Source organism: Xyrauchen texanus, chromosome 40 (genome assembly GCF_025860055.1).
Source record: "Xyrauchen texanus isolate HMW12.3.18 chromosome 40, RBS_HiC_50CHRs, whole genome shotgun sequence".
In the NCBI taxonomy this organism is placed as follows: domain Eukaryota; kingdom Metazoa; phylum Chordata; class Actinopteri; order Cypriniformes; family Catostomidae; genus Xyrauchen; species Xyrauchen texanus.
The window spans coordinates 14,728,637-14,746,524 of NC_068315.1; the positions used below are offsets into that span (position 1 = coordinate 14,728,637).

At 39.0% G+C, this 17,888-nt stretch overlaps 2 protein-coding genes across 2 annotated transcripts in view; one reads left to right on the forward strand and one right to left on the reverse strand.

Moving 5' to 3' along the window:
- The window catches only part of LOC127633173 (medium-chain acyl-CoA ligase ACSF2, mitochondrial-like), a 233,500-nt gene that overhangs the window by 168,435 nt on the left and 47,177 nt on the right, over nucleotides 1-17,888 (forward strand). The window lies entirely within an intron of this gene.
- LOC127633436 (BTB/POZ domain-containing protein KCTD5-like) lies at nucleotides 8,051-17,873 on the reverse strand. Its single transcript, XM_052112524.1, has 6 exons — nucleotides 17,282-17,873; nucleotides 15,754-15,862; nucleotides 15,230-15,321; nucleotides 14,375-14,470; nucleotides 13,030-13,155; nucleotides 8,051-12,542 (listed from the first exon to the last, which is right to left on the reverse strand). The coding sequence occupies exons 1-6, from the start codon at nucleotides 17,636-17,638 to the stop codon at nucleotides 12,513-12,515; spliced, it is 810 nt and encodes a 269-aa protein (XP_051968484.1). The 5' UTR covers nucleotides 17,639-17,873; the 3' UTR covers nucleotides 8,051-12,512.

Genomic DNA, 17,888 nt, shown 5'->3' on the forward strand with positions numbered 1-17,888 from the left:
TCGCGACAAGCACAAAGGCTGAAACGCAGGGATGGTGAAATGAATAATGAGCAAACGATCACAACTGTGAAGTGCAAGTATTGTGGGGTGGTCACAAGAAAGGCAGAGAACAGTGCCCGCGATATGGAAAGACCTGTCGATCATGTGGTGTATTGAATCATTTCGCAAAAGTGTGTAGAGCGCGTCAGATTGCAGACAGGTCCGGCAGAGTGAATGTAATGATGGATGATGGTCAGGATGTGCAAGGGCCCTACAGCGAGGGTCGACTTTTCGCTGCTGAGGAATGCATTGACACAGTAAAGTGCCCCGGTCCAAGATGGTTTGTTAACCTGACGCTTAATAAAAGTAAGCAGGCCTGTCAGCTAGACACGGGAGCAACTTGTAACGTTATGAGCCGTATAACCAAAGAAAAACTGGATTCAGAAAGCCCTTTGCAGCCAAGCACAACAAGACTGAAATTGTATTCTGGTGCCACAATGCTGTCGTTAGGCCGATTTCATACAGAATTTACAATAAAGAGCACCAAACACAAGCTAGTCTTTGAAGTGGTCGAAGCCGATCAAGAGCCATTACTTTCGGGTGACACATGTGAGCGGCTAGGGCTCATGAAATTTACCATCCCAGAAGAGCTTCACAGACTGATTGCATACTCCGACATGCCTTTCACAAAGCAACAGTTAATTGACAATTTCAAGGACGTGTTTAATGACCCAGTCGATTCAGTCCCAGGAGAGGTCCACTTTGTGCTCGACAGCAGCGTGTCGCCTGTGCAATGCGCACCACGGAACGTGCCAGTGGCCTTGAAAGCCAGAGTAAAAGAACAGCTGGATAAATACATGAGAGACGGACACATCACAAGTGTCACGGAACCTACACCATGGATCAGCAACATGGTAGTCATAGCCAAGCCAGACAAAGTAAGAATATGTATAGACCCAAAACACCTTAATCAAGCACTGCAAAGATCGCACTATCACATGCCAACGCTGGAAGACGTTCTGTATAAATTACCCAAAGCACGTCTGTTCATGCTGGTAGACGTTCGCGATGCCTTTCTACACTGCAAGCTGGATAATGAAAGCAGCTTAATGACAACTTTCTGGACACCATGGGGGCGGATGAGATGGTGTAAACTGCCTTTCGGCGTCTCCATAGCACCAGAAATCTATCAACGTAAGCAACACGAGCTGTTGATGGGACTCCGAGGCATAGAGCCCATAGCGGATGACAAATCTCGGTGCTCTGATGGAGCGATGCAGAGCTGTGAAACTCCGGCTGAGTGAAAAAAAGGTGCAATTCAAACTCAAAGCGGTGCACTTTCATGGGCACATATTGTCAGCGGAAGGATTACGAACTGACCCAGAAAAGACAAAGGCAGTCCTGGCAGTGCAGACACCGCAGGATGTAAAAGCAGTTCAGCGCTTCATTGGATTTGTGACGTACCTGGCCAAGTTTCTCCCACGGCTTTCAGAGGTATGCGAGCCGCTTCGCAGGCTTCTAGATAAAGACATAGCGTGGCACTGGCTCCCTAAACACGACGAGGCAGTTCAAGAAATAAAACGCATGATTACGAAAATGCCCGTTTTGAAGTATTACGACATAAACAAGCCAGTGACAATACAAAGCGACGCCAGCAAGAACGGTTTGGGCTGTTGTCTGCAGCAGCAAGGACAACCTGTGGCGTTCGCCTCTCGAGCGCTTACGAGAACTGAACAAAATTATGCCCAAATTGAGAAGGAATGCTTGAGTATCGTGTTCGCATGTCAGAGGTTTCATCACTATCTGTACGGCAGGGAGACAATTACTGCTGAAACCGACCATAAACCCCTCGTGACAATATTTAAGAAACCACTTCTTAATGCTTCCAAACGCCTCCAAAGCATGTTATTACAGCTTCAAAGCTACAACCTGAATGTTGTGTACAAACCTGGTCCAGAGATGTACATAAGTGATACGCTGAGCAGGGCAGTGCTCGACAAGCAGGTGTCTAAGGAGCCCGGACCACAACAACACGTGAGTACAATGGACAGCGCCGAGGCTGTGCTCTCATTCATAGACCAAGCACTACATCTCAACGTGACAGACATCAGTCTCCGTCAAATTGTGACCGAGACCAAAGCTGACGACGCGTTGCAGGAGCTGGCAAAGACTGTGCTAACTGGCTGGCCCGAACTCAAAGAAAACGCGTCGCTCTTGGTGCGCGAGTATTGGCCATTCAGAGATGAAGTGAACATTCAAAATGGTGTGCTTTATAGAGGTCAGTGTGCCATTATACCGAAGTCAATGAGAGCAGCAATGCTCAATCGCGATTCACGCCACTCATATTGGAGGAGAAGCCTGTTACAGACAGGCGAGGAAACGCTGTTCTGGCCCAACATGAGAGGAGAGATAAATGATTATGTGGCTAACTGTCCTGCATGTAACGAGTACGCGCACAACCAGCAAAAGGAAACGATGATGTCCCATGAAATCCCTGTGCGCCCCTGGCAAATAGTTATTATGGACCTGTATGCGTATGGTGGCAGAGAATTTCTGATCATAGTGGACCACTACTCAGATTACTGGGAAATTGATCAGTTGCCAGATCTGACGGCGGACACAGTCATTACACGCTGCAAAGTGCAGTTTGCGCGTTACGGCCAGCCAGATCTAGTGATTACCGACAACGGGCCGCAATTCGCTTGTGAACAGTTTAGAAAATTTGCGACCCAGTGGGGATTCATGCATGTCACATCCTCTCCCCAGCACCCAAAATCTAACGGAAAGGCAGAATCGGCTGTGAAAATTGTGAAATCGCTCTGTAAGAGGGCAAAACTCGACGGAACAGATCCATGGCTAGCAATTCTGCACTGGCGAAACACGCCCACAGAGGGATTGGACAGCAGTCCTGCTCAACGACTGATGTCACGCAGACTTAGGTCAGGGCTTCCCATGACAAACAGTTTACTTTTCCCCAAGGTGGTCGAAGGAGTTTTTGAGAAACTGAGGTGGAAACGGCGCATGGCAAAATTCCATTACGACGCGAGAGCCAAAGACCTGCCAGAGCTTAATGTCGGTGAACACATCAGAATGAAACCACTGCCTGGAGACCGCACGGGACGGTGGCGGAGAGGCCAGTGTCTGGGAAAAGTGAATCCGCGGTCTTATGTGGTGGATGTGGATGGCACATTATACAGGCGCAACCGTGTGGATTTGCGAAGGGCTGAGCGCTCCGCCCAGTTTAATCACCAAGGAGCAGGGATCAGGCAGGGCTCGGTAGCCAGCAACGGTGAAACAGCAATCAGAGAGGGTGACGCATCGGAAAACACGGAATATGTGCCAGAGCAAGTTCAAGGACAAAAGCTGTCAGTGAGTAATATGCCTGCCCAGCGCGAAACCCTGATCATTATGCGCAGCGGCCGTCAGTCACGTCCACCACAGAGACTGGACTTGTGATTTTCCCTTAGTGGTGTAGACAGCCTAACGCACCAGTAATACAGTTCAGTTTTGGTAATGCACAGCATAAGTTGGTCTATTAACCATTCATGTTCGGGTTGTTAATTAATGGAGGGGGTTCTTATTGAAGTGTGGCAACGTTGTAAAGAAAGGGAGATGTTACGGTGAAATGCCATATATGGTTTGCATCCTGTTGTGACGTATTGGCCCCGGTTCGCGGGCAGTTATTAATGGAGTATGGGTTAATAAAGACGCACATTGAATCAGCTCTTGATTGTTCATTGCATAGGACACAAACAGTATCATGTTAAAAGTCGACAGCTGAAAATTGCCCTTTTGTAGAGTGTCCTGATCATTAGATTTATAGCTAAACTGTCTGACTGTGAGTCTGCTATTTTAATTTTAACCAAGTTAAAATGTGGTCAAAACCTTTCCTCTTGATGTTACATGGCAGATCCAAACAAAGGCACTACTAGACACTACAAAAGATCAATAGTGCAGATAGTGTCTTAAATATGATAAAAATTCCTAAAATATGAATCATATTAGATGATCTTCGGAGCACAAACCATAAATCAATTCCCTATATTACACAGTGTACAAGGCATTAATTTGGTTTCACATTATGTTAATGTATTATATATATATATATATATGTGTGTGTGTGTGTGTGTGTGTGTGTATAATGTATATAAAATAAGTTGTAAGGCAATATTTATTAGAATATTGAATTTTGGCACTTTTGTGTGAATGTTTTAGGAGGTACTATTACGGGGGTCCCTTTCTAAAATACAGCATCATGTTCTGACAGTGATAATCGACTCATTGGATATTGACATCTTTTTCAGATATTTCACCTGTGTGCTGCCCATCAACTTTGAGCACATGACTCACCTGCTCCAAAAATCAGTGGTTCCAGCTCTGATACAAGATACCTTTTAAAATGTGTAATATGAGATTGTTTATTTTTCTGTTATGTAAGATTTATTTTAAGTTACAATGTCATGTCTTGAAATGAAAGTGCAATACAACATTGTAATAAATTGTAACATTGTCTTTGGGTTGACTCACTTAAATTTCTGTCATTTACTCGTCATTTACGGTTTTTTTAAACCTGTACTATTTAGTTTCTTCTGTGGAATTTGTTAATGAGGCTAAAATGAAAGCAAGGCTGTCAGTCCCTAACATAATTCCTGACATCTCTTTTTCAGTTCCTCCCACAGAAGAAAGTCAGTCATTTGGGTTTGGAGCATCATGAATATGAATATAAATGATGACTCATCTCATTTGACAAAAAAATCATTTAGTTGACATATTTGATTGAGTTTTATCAAGACATTTTGAGATAAATAAGTTTTAAAGAGTGTATGTTGTTAACACTTTAAAGCAAGTCTGTTGGCTAAAAGGTATGATTTTTTGGCTACAAATTACAGGTTGTCATGCATGGAACTACAAAATACGTTAAATTTGAGTATGTATTTACACACACAAACACTGGAATTGAACATTACAACTGGAGGGCTTGCATTTTGCTCAATTTTGTTGTACATGAACATTCTCGATGATGAGTCATGGTGTTGTATCAGTTGTCTGGGACGGATACTCCTAGTCTGGGTAGAGCATTCTGCACAAATGATTGGAAAAAATAGCAATTACCTGTCCAATACTGTATAGAAACGAACACATTACACAAACAAAATTGGGCCATGGAGCTTTGTGATGTCCCACAACTGTTTCCATCTTTTTGTGATGTGAAACAGAGAGCACCAGTTCTCCAGTATCCTCGCAACTCTTTTATTATTATTATTTTTATTATTGTCCTCCTGTTTTACAGGGTTAACTTAATTTTTTCTTGTGAGTTACATTGGACTGCCATAACACTAAGAGCTGCAAATAAAAATAATTTGAAATATTACGTCAATTAATTTTATTTTAATACATTAATTTAATGTGAAACCAAATGAATGCCTTGTACACTGTGTAATATAGGGAATTGATTTATGGTTTGTGCTCCAAATATCATCTAATATGATTCATATATTATAAAGACACTATCTGCACTATTGATCTTTTGTAGTGTCGAATAGTGCCTCTATTTAGATCTCCCATGTAACATTAAGAGTATAGGATTTGACAACACATTTCAGTCAAGAAACATACAGTCAGACAGTTTAGCTATAAATCTAATGATTAGGACACTCTACAAATGGGCAATTTTCAGCTGTCGACTTTTAACATGATACTACACGTGTTTATAACTGAGAGAAAATGATACGGACCTTAAGTCACAGTATTCCTCTGATGACATCTGTTTCTTTAAAAATTTGCAGCCTTGGATCTTATATCTACTATATCTTGGCACTATATTTGTTTCAATATTGACAAATGCATGTAGCGATCTGCAAATGCCCAGGAAGCGATCAACAAATAAATGCGTGCAATTCGCAATTTTTTTTTATTTCCAAATCTCATTTGATTTTTTGTGAATTCACCTCATTTTTTATGAAACTCCTAACATATATTTATTAATCTCATTCTTTTTATTTGTGTATTTACGGAAGAGGATTAGGGCCAAGCAATAATAAAAAAAAATAAAGCCATCTCGAGATTAAAGTCATTATAATGCGAGATTAAACTCGTTAAATATCGAGAATAAAGTCGTTGTGTTTCGAGAAAAAACTCGTTAAGTTTAATCTCGCATTATAATGACTTTATTCTCGATATTTAATGAGTTTATTCTCAAGATTGTATTTCGACTTTTTTCTCGAAATTTAATGAGTTTAATCTCGCATTATAATGACTTTAATCTCGATATTTAATGAGTTTATTCTCAAGATTGTATTTCGACTTTTTTCTCGAAATTTAACGAGTTTAATCTCGCATTATGACTTTAATCTCGATATTGAATGAGTTTATTCTCAAGATTGTATTTCGAATTTTTTCTCGAAATGTAACGAGTTTAATCTCGCATTATAATGACTTTAATCTCGAGATGGTTTTATTTTTTTATTATTGCTTGGCCCTAATCCTCTTCCATATGTATTCACTTTATATTTGTGAAACTCCAAATATTTATTTATGGATCTCATTCTATTTATTTGTGAACCAACTTTCTATTTGTGGATCTCTTTCCATTTGTATGTTAACATGAAACAGTTCCATCTCCATAGAGACGGATGTGGAAGCAGCTTCCAGTTGTAACCGAGTGTGCAAAAGCTGACGAATGTAACAGCCTGTACTCTCACATCTTAAAGCGCTAACCGGAAGGCTTAATGGAAGGTAACGGCTCCTTTAACTGCAGTCTATACTATACAGTCTACAGGAAATTTGAGCACCGGGGCGATGCCATTGCATTTCCTCTCACCTTTCCCCCAGAGTGTATCTATCTCATCCGCCTGCAGCTCTGAAAGGCGGGTTTCGGTGTGCTAGCGTAGTTAAGTAAATATAGCCCATCCTTTATTCAAATGCTAGTTTCTTAAAGGGATAGTCCACCCTAAAAAAAATACTCATCATTTACTCACCCTCATTCTATACCAGATATGGATGACTGTCTTTCTCCTGCTGAACACAAAGGAATATTTTTAGAAGAATTTCTCAGATCTGTTGGTCCATTCAATGCCAGTGAATGGTGACAAGAACTTTGAAGGTCCAAAAAGCACATAAATGCAGTATAAAAGTAACCCATAAGACTCCAGTGGTTAAATCAATGTCTTCAGAAGTGATATGATAGGTGTGGGTGAGAAAAAGATCAATATTCAAGTAATTTCCTTTTTTTTTTTTTTTTTGTACAATAAATTCTCCTCCCTGCCCAATAAGTATGCATGAAGAATGTGAATGTGGAGATTGATAGTTAAAATAAGGACTTAAATAGTGATCTGTTTCTCACCCACACTTATATTTCTTTTGAAGACATGGATTTAAAAACTTGCATTGAATGGACCAACAGATCTGACATATTCTTCTAAAAATCTTTGTGTTCAGCAGAAGAAAGAAAAGTATACACATCTGGGATGACATGAGCTTGAGTAAATGAGAATTTTCCTTTTTGGGTGAACTCTTCTTTTAAAGCCATTCATACAGAGCTTTATGATTGTTAAAACAGAGTTAAACACAACAACAGATTAGAATGGAGTTGATGCTACTACACTGACCTGTAATGCAGATGCCTTTTTTGTGCACTTTTACTCCGCTTTAAAGTAAGCAAACATCTCACCCAATCACACTTAGAAACATACCATTTACAGTCATTTTTAATGTCGATTTTTAATGTCGATTCAGACTCATTTTAAGCAGCTTTTAGGTTAAAACACCAGTTGGCTGGTTCTATTGGCAGGGTTTCCATGGTTGTAGAAATAAGGGATTTTAAAATTGTGATTTGGAGGCATGGAAAAGTGATGGAAATTTCAATAGGGAAAATGTACATTTTTCTAGTTATGCTCAGCTCTGAAATATTTTGTCAGCTTGAAATGACTCTTGAAATGAGTGCAATCTCCATGACAGGAATAAAAAAATGAATAAAATAAAAACATTATTCAGCAATCATGACTGTAAAAGTCATGGAAATTCATTGCAGGTGTGGGAAACCTGTATTTAATATTTGTTCTAATATACACAACTGAAAAGAATGAGCACCACACAACTTTGAAACACAAACACATTTTATGATAAAAACCATACATTATATCTTTGCAATCTGTACATTGCAAGTAACTGCATCAGAAGACAAACTTCAAAAATGAAAAAGAAAATTAGGGACCATCTGATCAAAACTATTCATTTCCAGAACACTTGGCTCCACAATCTCCATAGTCTAGTGACATATTTGACACTTTACATCAATACTGTTGACAATGAAATACACCCAAAACATCTGATGTAAGAGCAGGTTTTCAGCACGTTAAAATGTGTGTGTACTGTATAAAAAAGCATGCAGGTGTTGCAGACTAACTATTATGGCAGAAATAAAAATCACCTATTCTTTTGAACATGGACCTTTTTTTTTCTTCTTTTTTTTCACTTATATAAAAGACTTTGACAGAGGACTGCACTTCTGGCCTACTTCCAAAACATCAGTTGAAGGCTATATACTTTATACCAAATACAAAGAGTGATGTATAAGCATTTTTAGCCTTAGCAAGCAAGTTTATTCCATAGTGGTGTGTGTGATTAAATTGATTTCTATAAAACAGAAACAAAAATACAAATTTTAGGGCCAGGATTTTCTGTTAAGAGCAGCAGACCAGCAGTTTTTAAACGCCACTTCTCAAATATTATTAATACCATCTGTCAACTGTCCATGCACCAATTTACCTTTACACTGTGACAAAATCCCAGCATATTACATTACTGTATATACTCAACACATTGCATGCTTCCAAGTTGGTGTTTCACAACATGTATCCCTTAACCCCTTGGATATTTATAATAGCATATAACTTTTCACAAGTTTTTTTTTTCCCCCACAAAGAAAATATATTTTTAATCAATATATGTCTTTTTGTTTGATCCTAATCAACTCAGATGAGACACAAGATGTAAAGGACAATGGCAGATTTCTATAGGGAAGATACAAAGAGACAAAATCTAACAGTCTCAAGTGCTGTACAATTTCAGGAAAGTAGCAGTAGTCAGTGTGACAACCATATCAGTTTCCCGAACTGGTGTAGATAAGACTTGAGACTGCAAATGGCATTTTCTTATGCCAAGTATCAAGATTCAACTCTTAAAATAAAACAAAACCTAAAAACAAATCCATATAATGAGAACATAAAAAAAAACAACCTAGGATTTACCGCGAATATGCAGGTAGGTGCAAAATTTTGGGCCCAAATAAAAAGTGCATTTGGGCAGCAGTCAAAAAGCCAAATACAGATAGGTAGGCACATAACATAAATTACAGGATCAAGAACAGTAACAAACTGGAAAAAAGGGCTCAACAGTACATTCAGTATCTGAATCAAGGAACAGAACTGATTGTTAAGAGTGAGAACAAATGAAAAACAAACGGACCATTGCATTCTATTAGTCTGCTTCTCAAGCATCTGTAAGAGTAACTTAAGAGTGAAGAGAAATAGGGAATGATAGGTCAAAGGCACAACACTAGACAAACAGCAGGAAAGGGGAGAAACTAACAGTGCCACCTTTGAATCCAGGATTCTGCTTTGAAACCAGATCTGAATTCAATCTGTCACTGTGAACAATAGGAATGTACAAGAAGATCCTGTGAGTGAGGGGAGGTCCTGTTATAGGAGCCTCAATAACTAACAATTGGGGCTTAACAAATAAACTCTCTCTAGGAGGGGGAAAACATCAACACAACCAAAGAAAGGGAAGGCCAGCCATAACATACGAAAGATGAGCAAACCAAGCATACCGTAGATCGCAAACTCAAGTACTCATGTCTTTTTATTTATCATATCAAGAAGACAGAGTTTGATGTGATAAGGATGCAAAAATCTCCAACATAATTGAGACAGCACTTTTTAACACTGCAGACTCTAAAAACATCAATGCCAATGTACATGATGCTTTCTGTACATGAGACTGACCCCTTGATCAATCGACAGTTTATCAATAGATATGAACAAACGGAAAAAAAAAATTCAGGCATGCGTTATACAGCCTGGACAATACAATTTAATGAGACATATTTCCAAATATTGTCCATTTGTGATGGATCACTTCTGTAGACAAAGTTGAAAGTATTTATAAACATATATCTGCTACTGGAGAGAAGAATCGTGTAAAACATTGAGGGCAACCAGTTAAGAGGGCGAAATGCCAGGATCGATGTCAAAAAGAAGCAAACAAATTGATTTACCTGAAGTGATACGTTACGTAAAATAAAAAAAGACATATCTAATGGGGCTTTTCCACTGCACGGTACAGCTCGACACGACTCTGCTCAATTTTTGGGGGTCTTTCTGGAAGTGTCTCAGCTGTTGGCCACACACAGCTACCACCGGACCTACCAACAGTGTAGGGAAAAGTTATAAAAAAAAAAAAATAAAAAAAAACTTTAGTGACTACAGAACCATCAAGAACCACAACAGCCAGAGTGGTTCAAACAGAAAAAGGTGGAAGTGGTTCGACCAAATGGACACTATCTATGGCAATAAACCAGCGAGCAATGGGAGGGAGAGTGCCCTGAACTCGGCCATGGCGTAGTTGGAGTTCACGATGGAGGATGGTACGTTTTGTTATCAATATATTCTGCTCTATATAAGCTTCACTTTATTTAGTTGACCAGCTACTTAAAAGCTTGCTTCTAAAATAACCAGGCCAATTTAAATGTTACACTTGTGTAAAATCCCCTTTATGCAGCACAATGAGCTAGTTGCTAACAGCTATCATTTATGGTCAGTAATATTTGTGTCGCGTTTAAGATTATGACACGGCAGTAGATGCAGCACAAATATGACTATCAGCCTATAATCACACCCATGTTGAGGCAGCACTAAACTGCAGTGGAAAAGAAAGCTCAGAAAAGTAAAGCAAGCAGAGCCAATTCGAACTGTAACATGCAGTGGAAAAGTACCATAATGTCCACAATAAATGGAGCCCTTTACGTTCTACAACATTCCATTTTAGAGATAAGACTACTTTTAAAGGATGAGTTAAACAGTTAAATTGCCAAAATAATGTTATGGTATTACAGGAAGGACTAGGTCATAATTTAAAATGTCAGAAAAGTGTCAAATATGGATAGCTGTAACTAACAAACAGCTAATAATGCAGTTTTGCCCTGACTCAAAAATGGTGGACATTTTGTCCAACAAGTAGTTCAGTCCTGAACTACCTGTACTATGTATGCTTGATACCTCTATAGAAGGCTCCTGTTTTTTTGTTTCATTTTTTCCAGTCAATGACAGAGTTTAAAGGCAAACACAACAAACAAAATGTACATCTCGGTGACCAGGTATTAAAAAAAGTACATAAAGGGTTGATTCAGAACCTCCACCTTTCAGATAGAGAATCGTATCTTGATAAACACAAGAATCAACCACTATGAAACAGATATCAACAATTACATGAATTGCATTCGGCCTCTTCATAAAAGGTTTGTTTTTAATAAACATAATCCTTATGCCCTAAATCCACATATTTCTTCTGTTTTGTATTTCCTGTTTTGATGCTATTAAATATCTGTAGCAACAAAGCAAACAAAATAAAATGTATTAAAAAAATAATAATTTCCAGGATGACCGAAATCAACATGAGTGAATCAGAAATGCAAGGCATCTTGTGATTCACTGGAATGGACAAACATGTGGGGCATCTGACTGGACAATTGGCAGTATGAGTTCTCCCTTCTCCTCTTGAACTTTCCAGATGTGTAAATGGGTAGAGTAAACAAAAGGAACATGCCACACTGAAGACAAAATACTGCATGTTCAAAAGCCGCCGTTTACATTTTCTCCATTGCGCCAGCTGCTGTGCTATCGGTCTGACCAGGCAATGGGAAATGGATATTAAAATGATGATGATCAGTCAGAGTGCTAATGTGGCTGTTAATGATTTACAGTGTAAGTTAATGTGCTTGTTAAGAGAAGCTGTAATGAAGGTCAGGGGAAGCGAGTTCTGCTTTGTCTATCTTGCATGCCTTTGGAAGTCCTGAGGAATTTATGGTAATATGGACACAGCCAAGCTAACCTGGGCAATTGAACCCAATTAAACTCTAAAGCCAGCAGCTGTAAATTGATGAAAAAATGACTTGGATATGATGATGATTATGAAGGCTGCAAAAATAACATGAAGAATAAATCCTTCCCTGTAATCCTTTCTGAGCAGTCTTGCATCAGAGATGGTGGTCTGAGGTTTAACCTCACACACACACTTTTGCTTAGTCGATAATAGCATTGATAGTTAGTGATGGTGCTGATTGGTTAATGTTGCAGCACTGCAGGGAGGAAGGGAACTGAGACCCCCACAGTGGAAAGGCACAAGGGAGGAGGGGCGGGTAAGGTGAGGGGTGGGTTGGCGGGCTGATGAACTTGGAGTCAGCTGTATGGTGGAGGAGGATCTGGAGAAAGGAGGAGATAGTTGGGAGATCTGTGTGAGCTCAGGCACCAGGCTCCTCACATCCTGGATCCTCTCTCCTGAAGGATCTGTGGAGGAAATATAAGCAAAATGATGAGGCCTACAAAAGTTTTTTAGAGGATCTTTTGCTCAATTATTTATTGAAGTCAAAGGTAAAGTGTGTAATTTCTATTCCACTAGCATAGCCAAACAAAATAGTACAAATAATGAATGTTTTAAAACAGGTTTCCAAAACACTCCCCCTGTGTTACATTGATCAGACTGTTCTACCCCAAAGTCACGCAATTGGTTGCACCATTGTTGCTGCGATGGGCTGGTTGGAAAGCTCAAACAAACAGAGCGATGTTTTGATAGTGCCACAGAGGCATAGTGTTACACTTTTCATGGGTATGAATACTTGTACATTAAGCTGGGATAGGGTGACATCACCTTTGAGGAACATTAATAAAACATTTTTAATAAAATCTTCAGGCAACATGTAAGAAAATGTTTTGTCTTGGCGGCATTGATAAACCCAACAGTTATCAATTTAGACTTCTGTCAATTTCACGTTACCTTTGCCTTCTCAGTGGGTTCAATAACAATTCCGTTAGTAGAGTTGTTGAGCTCCCGGGAAACAACACACAGGAATTCTGCCTGGTCCTCGTTGCCATAGTTATAGGAGGAGCCGATACTTATGAGCTGGAGAGAGACAAGTAAAATCAAGTTCAAAGCATAGTAAACAGGGCAAAAATATTTGCTTACATAAGTCTCAAACACAGCTGTAGACATACTGTATTCTGTTACTCAAGAGCATCACGTGCATGGTATCTTCAATTAGTTGTTTTCATTGGTATAAAAAAATGAGGGCCGTTTAAAAAAAACAAAAAAAACAATTTAAGACATAGCGAGACTATCCAGAGATCTTCTGTATGTCTCCATTTATATAGGGCGTTTTCCAAACTGCATTTTTGCACGCTGCAACCCAACCTGAGCTGGATGGGACCTAACACGAGTTACAGTGCATGTTAGGGGGCGGTTCACATGTGTTTATTTTTTTTATTGTTTTTCTAGGTAAACATGCTAGACCATTGCACCACATCTCTTTGTTTTAAGAATTTAAAAAGAATTAAAATAAAATGTAAACGTATCTCGAGACATCTGCGTTTTGTTTTATTTGTTGCATTGCTTCTATCTATTTTTAGCACAAGTGTCACAAAGAATTAACATTCTGAATAAGTAAAGGGGACTTCATGTGACTGTTACACATGATTCCAGATTGTTCTTCACCCAGCAAAGTTTCAGCACTTGATACAGGGTGAGCCAAAGTTTTTCCCCTTTTGCTCTGGTGTGCATATTTACATACAACAATACAAGTTCAATGCTAAACCATTTAAGGCTATTAAACCACAGCAGTGTAACTCTCCATGCAAATTACAACACTACAGTTTGCTGCAGCACGGAAATGTGAACTTGGCAGAGCACATTTCAGGTTTGGCACTAAAATTTTGTATTTTCCATTGGTTAAAAATACTAAGAAGGTTGTGACAGTTAGATTATTTTTGTTTGACTTTGATGTGATTGATTTTATTATCTGAAAACCTGTGTTTTGTGCTATTCAGGTATATGGATCACTTTGCACATTATTCCCTTAAATTTTGAGAAGCGTTTGATGCATATCCACTGCAATAAACGTTCTTTAATCCCAAGTCCCCACTCCTGATGAATAGCAGAATAACCGTTTGTGAATCCTTGTGGTTCTCTAAATATTACAAACCATTTCCATGCACGTTCCTACAAAAGTATACTGTAAGTGTACAGTATTGTGCTATAATTAAAGACTGTATCTATAGACATAAGAAGTGTAAATATTGGTCGATAGCACCAGACAATGGGGGATGAGAGAGAAGCCAAAACCTACCTGTTCAAACTTCCAGCCGTCTGACATGGTGGACACCATCTGAGTAAGTTCCTCCTCCTGACATTGTAATACACGGTACACATGCTTCACAGGGCCCTGTAAAAACAATAACAATCTTGAAAAAAAAAATACTGTACATGAATTATAAACAAAAACACAACAATTATAAGTGATTGTATGAAGCTGAACAGGTGTTGGAACATCCAAGGTATAGTTCACAAAATCATCATCATCATTTACTCAACCTCATGTTGCTCCAGACCCATATGACTTTGTTTTTTCATAAAACCAAGAGATCAACCAGAATCATCATACTACTATTTTCCATATAAGGAAAATATATGGTATTTATTCACTATGTTGTGTGGAAAAGAGCAACAAAGACATTCAGCGAATTCTGTGTTTTTCTAAACATCTCACATTGTGTTCAACAGACTTTTAAGAATGAAAATCAAAAGGGTTTGGAACAACTTGAGTGTGGGTAGTAAATGATGACAGAATTTTCATTTTGGAATGTAATAGTCCTTGAAGCAAATTCTCCAACCATGTCTGTAAGTCTGTACTTGTTAATATCTTCACCTCAATTACTGTAATCTGTTTTATTAGGTTGAGCTTCAAGTAGCTGCGCTCTTGAACTTTGATTCAAATTAGGTTTGCTTCTGTCCCAAAGGGCTTAGAATAAGGCCTTTCTTATTCCGATGAAAAGCACCCTTCCCTTTGGGCACAGACTACTTGAAGTTAAAGAACAAAATAGTTCCTTCTTGTACATTAAGTAATACTCAATTTATCCGATTCCCAAAAAACAAGCCCAAGAAGTGTCTTGCTCAATCCGTTATCTTCTTCCCGCCCGCATACCTGAGACGTTCTGTTCTCATTGTCTCGTATTCTCTCCTTCACCAGCCTCACAAGTGATGCAATGTTGTAAAACTCGGCTTCCTCCAGAACACCTGCAGTGGTCATTGAATCAGTGACAATCTATCATGTAGTGGTCATACTGCTTAGTAAATAGAAATATACATAGCCTCAAGCCATAATGCTACATCCACGGCATAATAAAAGGATATGGTTCGAAATAATACAAACACACAGCCATTAGACAAAATGGGTACAAAATAACATAATGATGCAGACATTTAATTGTCATTATCACAAAATTTTGATCAATGATTGTGACTGCAGTCACCAGATCTTTGACAGAAAGTGACAATTCTTTGGACACCGACTGAAAGCCCTTCAATACCCCACCAGTCCTGCAGGAAATTATCTTTTAAATGAGTACACTGTGGTCCCTTTCAACAAAAATTATGTTTCTAAATGAAACTAGGTCATTACTGTTCTATTATGATGTTTTCAAGGGCAGAATGGCCAGTTCATCTCACCATCCTCAGCAAGGTTCTTGTTGATGATCAACTTCCCATGCCTCAAGTAGTTCAAGATGGGTCCGAAATATGTGGGATCCCTGTCAATCAAATATGCTCCTGTCTCATCCTGAGAGAAAAGACATATGTTTTACACTGACGGTGTAAACAGAACTTCTTGTTCCTTGTTTTCAATGTATTAATATTTACCATCAATGTCTTAACTAAGCACATGGTATGCTGTTAAATTTAGATTAATGTAAATCAGTCTCCATTTGACAAAGCACCAGGCAAGGCAGCAACTAAATACAAAGAGAGTGACAATTTCTAGAACCCTGTGTGCAAGCTCATCCATTGTCCAGAACTACATGCAGAATGTTTCAGAAATGTTGGGTATAAACTAAAGCATGATTTTAAATTTTATTTTAACAGTTTACCATGTGCTCAGTGGTATTAAACTGTAAACTTGGGTCCTTGTAGTTGGAGAAGGAATCCTTAACTAAACTGTGAATAACAGTGATAGATTTAGCAGATCTGCAAGCATGCATTGGTGGGTGCAATGAAAATGATACACATAAACCTAATATGCCAATTTTCTAATGTTACGTTGAACTAACAATGAACATAATTTATTAAAATTGGTAAGTACTAATTTCTTCACATGCAAATGCATTTTTTAAATTAAGAGGGTTAACGGAGTTGTCAAAAAATAAATAGTTATCCCAAGAATTTTAATGAACATTCCATCCCAGATTTGTATGACTATTTCATCTGTAAAACACCAATGAAGATTTTTAGGAGAATATCTCAGCTCTGTAGGTCCATAAAATGCAAGTGAATGGTGACCAAATCTTTGAAGCTTTAAAACGTATATAAAAAGGCAGTATAAAAGGAATCCATACCACTCTAGTGATTCAATCCACGTCTTCTGAAGCGATCCAGTTGATCTAAGGTTTAGAACAGTCCAACATACAACTCTTTTTCTTTTTTTCTCACAGAACATCTTGCCATTGCAGCTTCTAGGCAATATCATGATTTAAAGCTTGATTACACTTCCTAGTGCTTGACGCATGTGCAGAGCTCTAAATGGTGCTAGGAAGTGTAATCGAGCTTGAAATCATGATCACCAAGGAGACTCTGGTGTCAAGATTTATATTGATACATTTTGGTTTGTTCTCAACCTAAACAGATTGGATTGCTTCAGTGATATTGATGGGCCATACCACTGGTAAGATTAAACCACTGGAGTCTAATTAATGACTTTTATGCTGCCTTTCACTTGAATTATATGAACCTACAGAGCTGAGATATTCTTCTAAAAATCTTAATTTTTGTGTTCAGCAGAAGAAAGAAAGTCATACACCTCTGAGATGGCACGAGGGTGAGTAAATAATGAGATAATTTTCATTTTTGGGTGAACGACTCCTTTAAGCCGGAATAAAGATAAAACTATCAAAAAACGACAGGTGACTGTTTAATTTCTGTGGAGCAGCACAAATAGCAAATATACAGAATGAGCTCCATTTAATGATGTAAACAGAGCCCTTACCTTATCCGAATCCAGATCTGGATCTTCCTGACATAATCGAGACAAAAACGACTTGGGGTCCCTGCACAGGGTCTGTTTCGTTGTGACAAAGTAGGTTCCTCCAACATTCAGCCGAACCCACCGAGATCCTGGCTTCTCTGTGGCTTCTGACGATGGGGAACTGAGGTTGCTTTTCATTGGGAACCCAATCAATGCTCTCGAACCGGAGACCCCGGGACTGGACAAGCCAAACCGGGACGACGGAATCACCAGAGTGGGCGAGGGGAGTCTCACATTCACGGAGCCTCTGATTTCACAATGATTTTCGCTCTGCTCGATGATGCCAGTATCGTTGGGCTCAACGTGCAACTCTGCCATATTTTCGCAGCCCAAACTGTCAGTTCCGTCTTGATCAGCAACTAAATTCCTTTATTTAGCGCTCTGTACAACGCTCTCGCGCTCAACGGGGTGGGTTTAAACGCGCTGGTAACGACGACAAAAGCGTTGCGATGTGTTAGTAACGCTCACGCGAGGCGACATATCTTATAATTCCTAAAAACGCGACAGTGATCCGTTTTGTTTATTCAAACGACTCGTGTATGCTACAAATATTATGGGTGAGACTGAA